The sequence below is a fragment of the Bidens hawaiensis genome, unplaced genomic scaffold (genome assembly GCF_021521415.1).
Source record: "Bidens hawaiensis isolate Kalapana, Puna unplaced genomic scaffold, B.hawaiensis_p1.1 tig00016868_1, whole genome shotgun sequence".
NCBI classification, from domain to species: Eukaryota; Viridiplantae; Streptophyta; class Magnoliopsida; order Asterales; family Asteraceae; genus Bidens; species Bidens hawaiensis.
The window spans coordinates 526,102-538,969 of record NW_027492558.1 but is presented as its reverse complement, the minus strand read 5'-3'; the positions used below and the strand labels follow the sequence as shown (position 1 = coordinate 538,969).

The following is a 12,868-nucleotide window of genomic DNA, read 5'->3' as shown; positions in this document are numbered from 1 at the left end:
GGACGCCCAAGCCAAACTTTTAAGCCATCATGAGCGCGGTTAAGACAACATAGTCTGGCCAGAGTGGGACATCGGGCTCTCCAAATTTGAAGAGCGCAGTAGCCTAAATACAAGAAAGTCGTCGTTCTAAAAAATAATTAAAAAAATTAGATTGTTTCTTAGTTAATATATATTTATTTAGGATTTATTAGTTTAATTTTTTAAGATAGTTATTATTCTTATTATAAGTTAAAACACTTTTTATCGATACATGCATCGGTAAGAAGTCTTAAATTAAATCCTTAAAAGTAATAAAGAAGCCGATAAGAAGGCTTAAATTAAATCCTTAAAAGTAATAAAGAAGCCGATAAGAAGTTCAACTATTGGAAGACACTATTGTTGGTCACATGGCCTTACTTAATCCAATTAACGATTTTTTGGTTAATAGTTGAGAACATGTTTTTCACAAGTGTTCAAGATGAAGCGATTTTACAATGGTTTTAAGATATGGGAACTCGAGAGTTACAGTTACCGATTATTGTTAAAAGGTTAATTGATATTCGCCAACGAATAAAATATTTTCTATTATGACCCCCTAGTTAAAAAATTCTAGTTCGGAGATACAGTTGCGAGATACATTTAAATGCTGGAAATTGAGATATAAACGGTACCTGATGGTGAACCGGAACCGGTTTGAAGGTATTTTCAGCCTGGAACCGAACCATTTGCATATGGGTCAGTCTGGGTTTTAAGCGGATTTACATATGGGTAGGTCCGGGTTTTAAGTGGGTTCTGGAATTAGTTTTAAACAGGTTACACGTGAAACCGGTTTGCAATTGCATTACTCATAGATCACACGTTCCAAACATGTTCTTGGCTCGTTATGCTTTAAACGGGTTTCCCAACTTAAATCATAAGGCATTACCCCAAATAAAAGTGAGTGTTTGACTTCTGAAACTTGATGACCTCAAATCATAAGGCTTGCCTTCTGTTTCGATGTAATCTAAATATTTTTATATTGTTATTACAAATTTCGATTAATGTTAAAAAAAATGTAACATAAATATCCATTTCACTGAATGTCTAAAGTTGCTTCATTTTTCTATGCTTCTCATTTGTAAGATATAAAAACCAATTTGTAAGTTATCAGTTGTGTGGGTATAATCTTGATGGGTTAGTAGCTAATGGGTCACATGTAACAAAACTTGGTCCAGAATGACCAAGTATGAAAGAAGTACATGTTGCGTTAATTTATTTACTTTTCCATTAATTGTAAAATAAATAAGCTCAGTTGTGTGGATTAAGTCTCCATGGTAGTTCGGTCAGTTAGTTAATTTTTCGCAGTAGTGCATGTACACGTTCTCTATTTGTTTTCCTATTTATATACGTTGAATTCTTGGTTTTAATATAAGGAAATGGAGCAAACAGTTTGGTCGCTCACATAAGTGTGTTTTGTGTATGTAACCTTGGGCTGGACTTACAAATTGATTTGCAGAACATGGATATGAAGAACATATTTGCAGACCAAGATTTATATTCACGGGTATCACTTTTTCTGGCGGTTCATAACCAGACTGGACCAATTCCCAGTTAGTTATGGAATACAGAATCAAACATGCTTTCTAACACTGGTTAAGATTTCATAGGTTTTGTAAACCGGGTTAACGGGTTCGGCGGGTCTAACCTGTCACACCCACAGATTTCGACTAGCAAAGTTTTACCGCGAGGCATGTGACATACAAGGATCTTGCTTATTTGTTATACCAAACAACCATTTTATGTTGACATCAATCTTCCACAAACACTGGATGAAATAGAACCTACGGGCTACGGTCAACACTAATTATTATTAATGTAGCTCAAGTTTAAGGTTTTTTGGCCCTTCCTACATTTTTTTTTTGGAAAAATTCTGAAAATAATTCAAAAGAAGAGAGATTCCTAAAATAGTCATTGAAAATCTAACATTCCAGAAATAATCCCATTAACCCTTAAGATTTCAAGCCAAATCTATCTGACTCGTGACATTTGGGTTTATGCCAAATCCATGAGATTTCAAGCCAAATCCATCTGACCCATGAGATTTTCAAGCCAAATCTGTTTTGACTCGAGATTTCAAGCTAAATCCGTTTGACCTGTGAGTTTTGATACAAAAACTATTTCCTTGAAAATCATCTCCTCCGTGAGATTTGGAAAAAGTTTGAATTCATCTATATCCACCATTAATTCACCACCGCCGCCGCCGCTGTCGCCACTTGCCGGAAACCAGAGAAGACGACGGAACCATTGATTCACCACCACCACCACCACCATCGTAACTTGCAGGAAATCAGAGAAAATGGTGAAGAAGACGACGTGATGCAGATATGTTGATGTTGGAAGACGACGGAGTTGATTCATCATGAAATGGAGGCTAGCACGAAGACCACGGTGGCCGGATATGTTGATGTTGGATGGTGAAGGCAACGGTGGCTGGACATGGTAATATTGGATGGTGAATACGACAGTAGCTGGAGATGGTGAATGCAACGGTGGTTGGAGATAATGTAGCCGACGGTAGCCGGAGATGGTGATGTTGGATGTTGAAGGACGAAGATGGTGACGAAGATTGATCGGGATTATTTCAAAGAAGTGAGGTGGTGGTGATGGTGAATTAATGGTGGATAGAGATGAATTCAAACTTTTTCCAAATCTAACGAAGGAGATGATTTTCAAGGAAATAGTTTTGGTATCAAAACTCACGGGCCAGACGGATTTGGCTTGAAATCTCAGGGGTCAGACAGATTTGGCTTGAAAATCTCATGGGTCAGATGTATTTGGCTTGAAATCTCACGAATTTGGCACAAACCCAAATGTCACGAATCAGATAGACTTGGCTTGAAATCTCAAGGGTTAATGGGACTATTTCTGGAATGTTAGATTTTCAAGTACTATTTTGAAAATCTCTCTCTTCTTTTGGATTATTTCCAGAATTTTCCTTTTTTTTGTTCTTGTAATAACTACAATGGAGGTGAAAATAACTAAAAAATACAACTCTCACCACACTTTTCGCAACCAACCAAAAGCAAGAGACAAGATGTAAACATAGCTATAAGATTCATTGTCTACTATGTTTGTACATTTTTAAATTTCTACCTTAATTAAACACCATTCTGAATTGTATAAGAAGCTCTTGAGGCGCGGGTTTTCACCTTAAAAAGAAGCACCCTCTTTGGTTAGCTAAATGAGATAATGCCGCTTTCATCCGGTTTACATAATTTAAATTATCAGTGTTTCAGTTATTATCTTGACACAAATGAAAATTCCTCGTTACCATTAACAACTCGGTTGAAAGGAACATGCCATATCCTGCTAAGGTAGTTGTGACATTTGTCAATTTTTGAATTTTAAAATTTTGTTTTCGCTTTTATTATGCTTATGTAACCGAATTCTTGTAATTAATAAAACCATGAATTTTTATTGATTATATTATGTTTATTTACATCTAATGTATCTATCAAGTGCATTTTAGCCCCTTCACCTTTGTGTTTACAACTTTTGATCACCAAGCCAAACTCAAGGGACCAAATTGCAAATACCCAAACCCATCTTCCCTCCCTTTCTTCTCTTCCTCGTCATCACCGACGAAAACCCCACCCCCTTCCATAATTCTGCTTCTTTTGACCCGTAAAATCAGGAATTAAGGACGCTTAACCTCCACGCCAGTCGTCCATATGGAAATAACGAGTAATTGCCAACTAATCGAATCAATTATAATCAAAATCATTTAACTCGAGCCGCGGACTAAAATTGAATTCATTAGCCTATAAATACCCGGTTATAACACAATTAACTCGTTCCTCACCTTCACTTATACCTTATGAACCAGAACCCAAAGTTAATTGCAGCTTAGAAGCCATCCAAGATCGTGTCAAAGTCGTGTATTGAAGCCGAGCCCTAGCACCTCGTTTTTCCCTCATATCAAACTAAAAACTGGTAATTGATTCATGGTAGTGTTTCGGATTTATTCAAGGAACAAAAGCCCTCTGTCAATTCCAATTGACAGAGGGCAAACGATCCTCAATTATCAATTTGATACAATTAGGGTTTATATGAATTTGAGGCTTCTGTTTAAACTACTGGTTATATATATTATTTTATGTGTCTATTAACAAGTTGAATACTAGCGCAGATGGCCTTTCATAACACGTAAAACACTAAACCCGGCCAGGGCGCAGGTTCGATCCTCCCCTGGTCTGGTTTTTATATATTTTTATTATTTATTTGTTTTAATTAATATAAGAACTATATATACATTGAAACCATAATTTTTGTTACACTCGTTTAACTGAACCGAACTCCGATAAGTTTCTAAAATAAAATTTCATATACATATATATAAATATATAAATACACACAATTATTTATATATATATATATATATTACATTAAAAATAACAATGATAATAATAATAACAACAACAATAATAATAATAGTAATAAAGGTGCTACTTATCTTTCTAAATGAAATCTCGTTAAAACTATCACCTAAATCGTTTCATAGAAAAGTCGGTATTCATATTTATAATGTTTTTCTTAATAAATAAATATAACTTTTCAATTATTTTTCTAATAATTAAAATTAATAAAAATTGAATTACACCTTTACCAATAATTTTATGGCATATAACTAATGTATTATCGACCCCAAATTCGTTGCAAACCCATCTCTTTGTGTCTTGTTCGTTTATTTCGTTCAAGTATTTACTTTAGTTGCGCTTTAATAATTAGGACAAATTGTCGGGAATTATCGCGGGACCAACTAGCTTACTCTAATCCTTACCGTCTTCTCATTATCGTATTCCTCATTCCAAGTAAGTTCTTCATAACCCCATTTTAACGTTTTATAATATTTTGGGGGTAACACGTTACAAGTTTCTTTCGTTAGTTATGTGATTGTTTACAAACCGATTCACTTATATCGTACATGTTAATGTTATTCGTGCATATTGTTTATGATTATACGGGAACTTGCTTGCAATGTGTTTATTGTTTTTATGGTGGAAGTTACGCAAACGCATACACATAGTGGGAGGGTCCGACGGGACGTACCCGCGTCATCTAATGTTACAACTTCGGTTGTTTACGTAAGGTGGTTCTCATTTCCCCGACTTCAACGGCTTCGGCTAAATGAACGGGAGGACGACATTATTTGATTTCATTTACTTTACGCTTGAATACTTATTGCATTACGATTGTTGAATCGCGAGTTTCCTATATATATGTATACGCAAAAACTTATGAAAACTCACCAACTTAATTGTTGACAAAATATATTATTTTCAACATGTTACAGGTTGAACCGATGGTGTGCTAAGGAAGAAGATCACTAATATGCCTTAAGATATTGAAATAAAGAACTTGTTTACTTTTCGATGAAGTGTTTGTTTTCTTTTATTTATGAACAATGTGTGTACTTTTGATGATATGAAATGAATTAATTATAATTAATGTCGCTTTAATAGCGTTACGAGCTTTGAATGATCTGTACGTTACACCCGGGCGTATTTCGCTTAAAGCCGGGGTGTTACCGTATTTTGGCATTTTCTATAGAGGTTTATCTCATGATATATTTAGGGGTTTGCTTTAGGTTTGCTAGGGGATTCTGGTGAACCCGTAACAACATATGTAATATGGAGGTCCGCCCCTAACACGAAACATACAAACTTGCATACAAAACATAGTTTCGGATGACATATGTAATCACTGAAACACTTTATTCCAAAGGAGTTAAAGATTTGAATCCCTAAAACCAAAGATTCTAAAACAACGTAATATTTAACCAAAAAAAAATAAAAATTACTAAACTTCACCAATGTTAGCTATTGGTTATGTTACATGTAATCATCTTCAGTTATTGGTACCGTCTATATAAAATCGGCCATACGAAGATCGGAATCATAACAAACCATGTTTGAATCAATTATAAGAACAAACTTCTTTCATTTTATAGTTTTGGGTGTTCTTGAAGATTGACCACCCTTCTTTCTTGAAAAAATTCTCCCAAGTGAAGGAATAATGGTTTTTCTCAAGGCTTTCTTCTTGAGTGAAGAAGGGCTTGTTTCTTGCATTAATTTGGCTTCAACCATCACTTTGGTTAAAGAAGGAGGGCTAGCAAACTTTACCGATCTCTTCTTTTCAAACACCGGGTAATCATCATCATCGTCATCACTTTCTTCCTTCTCCGGATGGTTTACTTCAACAATCATAGGATTTTCAATGCATTTGATCTCTTCTATCTCCTTATCAGCCAGAAACAACTGCTTTTGATGATACGGTTCTCGTTTTAACTTGAGTTGTTTTAGCTCGGACTTGGTTTCTTCAAGTTCTTGTTTGAGCGAGGCGAGGTAGTAAGCCATGCATGTTTCTTCCTCTTTTGCTTTCTCTAGGGTTTGTTTTGTCTCTTCAAGCTCTGCGGCTATTGCTCCGACTTTTGTTCGGTATTCATAGTTGTTTTCTCCTTCAATGACCGTTGTCTAGCAAGATAATGTATATGTAAGAAATGACCATAAGATGCATATAACCACAATTTAGGTACCAAATTTGAGTCAATTGTTATACAACAAACTAGAGATGTAACCCATAAGGTACCATGAGTTATGGCCATGCAAATGCACGTAGAACTCAAGCATACGCACAAAACATGCATGTAACTCATAATATTGTCAACAAACACAAAGTTACCTAGGTTTGTATTCATGAGTTTGAATGAATATAGAAGTAAACCTGTTTGAGCTTCTGGCCGGCATAGACTTCGTTCGCCAACACTTTCTCTCCGAACAACATGACAGCCTCTTTAACCGACTTGAAAGGCCTTCGCATATCGATTTCCACCCTTCCTCTCACTACCAATCCTTCCTCTATCTCCATTGATCTTTAAATCACGTGCATGCACACACTGAAAGGTGAAATGGAGTTATGGAAGATATAATAGAGAGAGAGAGAGAGAGTTGAATAGAAAGAGGTTGTATCTTTGCGTCCACTTCACTATATGATTCTGTTAATGGAGGGTGATGTTTTTAGTTTGGTGGTTGAACCGTCTTCTTCCCTTTTTAATCTTCTAATTTCTACCACCACCCTACGTAGCCATACCATCAAATACTCCAAAACAATTAAATACCTATATAGTAGTGGAGGATATTTCAAGGAATTAATTAAGTGATACATGGCTTGATTACTCGAGATTACGAGATATATATACCAATTTAACTAAACCCCTAAACTTTTTTTTTGGGACATAAAATAATATACTAATTAACTATTTTTTATTCTTTCTTGAGTGAACCATATATAAATTAAAACATCAAGAAATGAGTTGCGGATGCTAACGAATGCTTTATTAACAAACTAACATATGTATCTGATATCGGATATGCATGTATTAGGTCAACTAACGATTCAACTAATGTAAACTTCGTTATCACTATTACATTTTAGTACCAACGTTGAAGATGGGCATGATCAACAATCAATAATGAACATTGTAATAGGCAGATAAATAATATATTAAATATGCGTTCGGATCGAACGTACAAATACTAAATTGTAGTCGTAAGTAAAGAGAGATCAAATGTAACAAAACTTGGACATGGCCCACTCATTTCTTTTTATTGTCTTCTCTTGTGATTTTGACCCTTCTCCTATCCCACTTTACTCTTGTCCATAATTAAATTAACCCATCAATGCTTTAGTTAGCTAAGTTTAGGTGAATTTTGTATTTTTGAACCTAACAAATTTGCACATTAAGGCTATCGGATATGATGGTATTGTGTTTTTATAAGTTTAACTAAAGATTAATAAAAAAATAGTTATCAATTAGTTATATAACTAAATTCATATAATAATAGAAGCTATACTATATTTTGATTAAATGTCAGTAAGTTGCCTTGCTTAAACGACTTTAACCTTACATTTGTATAAGAATTTAAACCCACTACCTTACGTTTGTAAGAAGAGATATCATATTATCATACCACCAAATAGTTATTTTCTTTTCTTTTTTCATGTCATCCCAGTCTGCTACATAATTTATGATCGTCAATACGAAAAGAAAAGTTAATGAAAGGGATGCAGTGAGATTGCAAGTACTACTAGATAATGAATAAATATTTCATGTATAGTATATAATATAAAAATATAGTTATGTTTTTGTTTTCAAGAAACTTAACGAAAATGAACCTAGCGTGAATACAAATATAGAGTGATGCCCTTTTTCTAGTTCCCCTTTTATTTTCTTTCTTAACAAACTTATTTTTGGTGCCTGTATGAACATAAGATTTGGGTCAAATGACTTTTTTTTGTTTCTATTGTGTGTTTTAACAACAAATTTTTCATTTAAAATCCTAACGTTATATTTGCCGATATTTGGTGAGATAAACGACAGTGAAGACGCACACATCACAATTGAAGGGCAGGTGGTCCCGCAGGTAACGAAGTTCAAGTATTTAGGATCATTTGTACAGAGCGATGGGGAATTAGACAGTGATGTGACCCACCGAGTTCAGGTAGGATGGTGTAGATGGAAAGCAGCCACAGGTATATTATGCGACAAGAGTTTCCCGACTAATCTGAAGGGAAAATTCTATAGGGTGGCAGTTAGACCTGCAATGCTATATGGAACAGATTGTTGGGCCATCAAGAAGGCACAAGTGCGGAAGATGGAGGTAACAGAAATGAGAATGCTACGTTGGATGTGTGGGCACACAAGGCTAGACAGAATAAGAAACGTTGTGCTTCGCGAGAGATTAGGGGTGGCGAACATAGCAGATAAGATAAGAGAGTGGAGATTGAGATGGTTTGGACATGTAAAGAGAAGACAGACGACGAATCCTGTTAGATCCGTAGAAAACATTACTATAGAGGGGAGGAGGGGTAGAGGACGACCGAAATTGACTTGGGATGAGAGGATTAGGCATGATTTGATAGACCTAAACCTCTCCGAGGACATGGTTGAGGATAGGAATTCGTGGAGAAGTAGAATTAAAGTTAAGGATTTTTAGAGAGAATTGAATACCTTAGGGCTTAGACTTAACTTATTTAGGTCACATACCATAATGGTATTTCCCTTACATATTTTATTATTATTATTATTAGCTTTTATATTGCGGTTAAACTGTGACCTTTTTATTAATATTATTATAATTAGTAGTAGTTTTTTATATAACTGTTAAACTTTGATTTCCTTTTTTTGCTTCATACACATGTTCTTAGAGCCGAGGGTCTCTCTGGAAGCCACCTCTTTATTCCTTTGGATAGAGGTACGGTGTGCCTACATCCCACCCTCCCCAGACCCTACCTATAGCTCTGCTGTCGGTGGGATTTTACTGGGTATGATTGATTGATTGATATATATATATATTTGCCGATATTTAAATGCATCATCTTTAAATCTCAATTTAAAGGGTCAAATGTCTCAAATTCCATACCACTAGTTTTTTTTATATGCTAAAAGGGTATTTTGATACACTCCACTATTTTAGTTTAATCAAATTGGAAATAAACAATCTCATCTTTTGTGAATTGACCGATAATAATCTCATCTTTAAAAAAGATCACCAATTGTCCAATATTTCAACTATTTTTGTCTCAATGGACCTCTATTAAAAAACACTTAACGCCGTTAAGTTTTTCTCGAGTTTCAAACCAATGTTTTAGGTTTTGATCGGAAGAAGGATACGAGCCAACTAATGTAAAACTTGTTTCGAAACAGTGATTTGTGTATAACAGATTTGTGACAAGTAAGACCCGTAACAGATTGGTGGCAATTAAGACCTGTAACAGAGTTGTGACAGTGACAGTTAAGACCAAGTTTTGGCCAATTTGACAGTTTGACTTATAAAAGTAAAAGGTGAACTCATCCCGCCCGTTTAAGTTCACATACAAAACTAAGAACACATGAATAACGAATTGGTCATTTAAGTTAGAAAATACAAATATTTAAAACAACACCCTAACTCATTCTTATGATAACCTTTTTGATCGTGACCAATTTGACAATCTTTTAAGAAAACCTTTTCAACTTGAACTCATTTCGACCATTACCCGTTACAACCCAAATTCATTTGGTATATTAATAGTTAATATTTAATGCACTAAAGTTTGCAACCATAATATTTATTTGGTATATAGGCATGATAAAAGAGGGAACGGGCCGTGGTTCTTATGTTCTGCGACCCCGTTTTGTTGGGGATGTGTATGGAGTAGGGAAAAGAGATCCGGTAGAAATTCTCAATCAGATAGAAACTGAGCATTGACGGTTGACCTTGGGTTTATTCAGGAGAATCTTCGCCATGTGGGTAGCAGAGGAAATAGGTTTTCGGTATGATTTCTAAAGTGACGAAAGGAAGTGGTGTGCTGTGATAAAGGGTGTAACAAGATTAAATGGCTAAGAAGGTCTATAAAAGTAATTAAGTAGGGAAAATGACCAAAAACTATGGTCCATATCCGACCTGATTCCACCTGGAACCGGTATTGACTTGCGCTGACCATACCCAGAACCGGTTTGGAACCATCTTAGCTTTATGCACCTCTATTTTTGCAGGGATCCAGTTTTGGTTTTGGGATCTGAATGCGTGATCCAAGTTGTGGCGAGCAGCCCATATACACAAGTGATAAAAAAATCAATGCTTGCAATGTGCAAAGGTTAGTGTTGTTGATCAATACTCCACCTTAACAACAGATCGGATTCAAACCTTGCAGAATATCAAGAAGACAACAACTGCATATGCACTTTGTTTCAACGTCTGAATTCGGATTTTGTGTTGAGATTTATTGGCAAAAAGTCTATCCAAATATGTTTTACAAACTAAATTAGGCTTTCAAAGAATCAGAAATTCACATAACTTTGATCAAATGTTCAAATCAAGATTTCTTTTCATCAAATTTAGAACCAGCAGACACACAATAATAATTCAACTCAGGAACTAAACAGTTATAGGTGTCACAAGATAGACAACCAAACCAACCATCATCTTAAAACAAATTCAAATGCTTCCCTTTGATGACGACGACAACTCTCCTTCGGCTTCCCCATCACTTTCATACACAAACCTTGTATGTTTCCCGGTGAACTTATCAGCTTTGTTAACATTAATCTTGCTCATTTCTTCACACAACTCATCCACCACCACATCTTTACACTCCTCACTTGTGCTTGCATTCACCTGAACCGACCATCCAGATGAACCCGAATCTTGCGATTTCTCGGAGAAGTCCATGAATAATGACCTTGTTACCACATCCTCTTCTTCATTTGATTCAGCAATAACCTCATTAAGCATCTAAACATTAAAAAAAACCTAATTAAAGAAAGCCATAAAGATTTTAAAATAATAAATAAATAAATCAAACCTTAGTAAAATTGAAATTTTCAGCAACAGGAGAGACAATAAATGATCCCAAACCATTATTACTAATACAAGATAAGTTATAAACTTGAGGAGTATTAGCAGGAGTAGGTGCAAGAACAGCCATTGGAGAGTTCAAAAACCTTCTATACATCAACCGATCGGGTTCAAAACAAATCTTCGAAACCACACCGTCTTCTTCCACTTTCTTCAAAAGGGTTTTCACTTGACCCCTCAACAAAGTCTCCCCAGATCCAGGAGTCCTGTTACATCTCGATGAAGGCGTCTTTAAACTCCCGGTTGCAAGCCCGATGATCGGGGAGCCGTTTGTTATATCGGATAATGCCGATTTCTCTCTTTCTTGATGCTTTGGTTTCGCAACACTCCGGTTATTGGATTCTTCATCTTCCACCCCTAAAAATGCATTTTTTATTGTAAAGATTGAAAACCCAGATGGGAAATTGATAAAATATTGGATTCTTCATCTTCCACCCCTAAAAATACAATTTTTATTGTAAAGATTGAAGACCCATATGGGAAATTGATAAAAGAACTTACTTGAGGCTTGTGATTTTGTGATTCTTCTTGATGACAGTGGGGTTTCCATTTTATTGTTTCTTTGAAATTGATTGGTGTGAGGGAAGATACGGATGATTGGGGGATTTTATGGCGATTTTGAATTTAGGGTTCTACTGTAACTAGCCGTTGGGAACAATGGAGCGTCTCTATTCGGGTCGGGTTATCTCGAAACTAGCCGTTGCGTATCCGTTATGTGATTGTGGTGTTGTTTTAGGTTGGGCTTAGACTATGGGCTTGTAAGTTTCTAGCCCAAACTTAATGCTGAGCAAGCTTAATTCATGGTTACTTTAAGACTGGGCCGTCCAAACCGTTTGTCGCTCGAACTCGCTCGCCGTTCGCTTGGAAAATGCTCGCTCGTTTTTTACTCGATTGCAAACTAGCCGCTTTGCTCGGATCGGTTTGTAAACGAGACAAACAACGAGCAAAGGTCTGCTTGGTTCAGTTTGGCTCGGCTCGAATATTTTTAATTTATTTTATATATAAATATATATGAACAAATATAGACAACACACATAAAATATAAGTATACAATTTTTTAAACCATTTTAAATTATTCTTATCCCGTCAATTTTATAGTTTTATTAGGTCGATTCAAGTTTTCAGAATACTAAAAGTCTATTTATATGTTCATTATATCTTACTTCAATTTGAATTCTTCTAAAATTTATAACCTATTATACCTTTGTCTAAAAACTACTATTTTGTTTACAAAATATATTATTTACAGCCTTCAAACTTGTTTCTTATTAAAATTTTAAGTGAAAAGGAAATAAATAATGCTCGAAAATTGCTCGATGTTCGATCGAAAAATACGCGATTCGATTTTGGCTCGTTTCATTCTTCGCTCGGTCTCGGCTCGTGAACAGACCTACTTTTAGAAGTAAAAATAAATAAATAATACATGTTTGTTAAGTTCTGGGTATGATATA

General features: G+C 35.3%; 2 protein-coding genes across 2 annotated transcripts; both read right to left on the bottom strand.

Moving 5' to 3' along the window:
• Positions 1 to 5,899: 5,899 nt before the first annotated feature.
• On the bottom strand, positions 5,900 to 6,887 carry LOC143552402 (WEB family protein At2g17940-like). Its single transcript, XM_077042638.1, has 2 exons — positions 6,742 to 6,887; positions 5,900 to 6,491 (listed from the first exon to the last, which is right to left on the bottom strand). The coding sequence occupies exons 1-2, from the start codon at positions 6,883 to 6,885 to the stop codon at positions 5,958 to 5,960; spliced, it is 678 nt and encodes a 225-aa protein (XP_076898753.1). The 5' UTR covers positions 6,886 to 6,887; the 3' UTR covers positions 5,900 to 5,957.
• A 4,088-nt stretch (positions 6,888 to 10,975) lies between these two features.
• Positions 10,976 to 11,625, bottom strand: LOC143552401 (uncharacterized). Its single transcript, XM_077042637.1, has 2 exons — positions 11,365 to 11,625; positions 10,976 to 11,294 (listed from the first exon to the last, which is right to left on the bottom strand). Exons 1-2 carry the CDS (start codon positions 11,512 to 11,514, stop codon positions 10,998 to 11,000), a joined length of 447 nt encoding a protein of 148 aa, XP_076898752.1. The 5' UTR covers positions 11,515 to 11,625; the 3' UTR covers positions 10,976 to 10,997.
• Between the last annotated feature and the right edge of the window lie 1,243 nt (positions 11,626 to 12,868).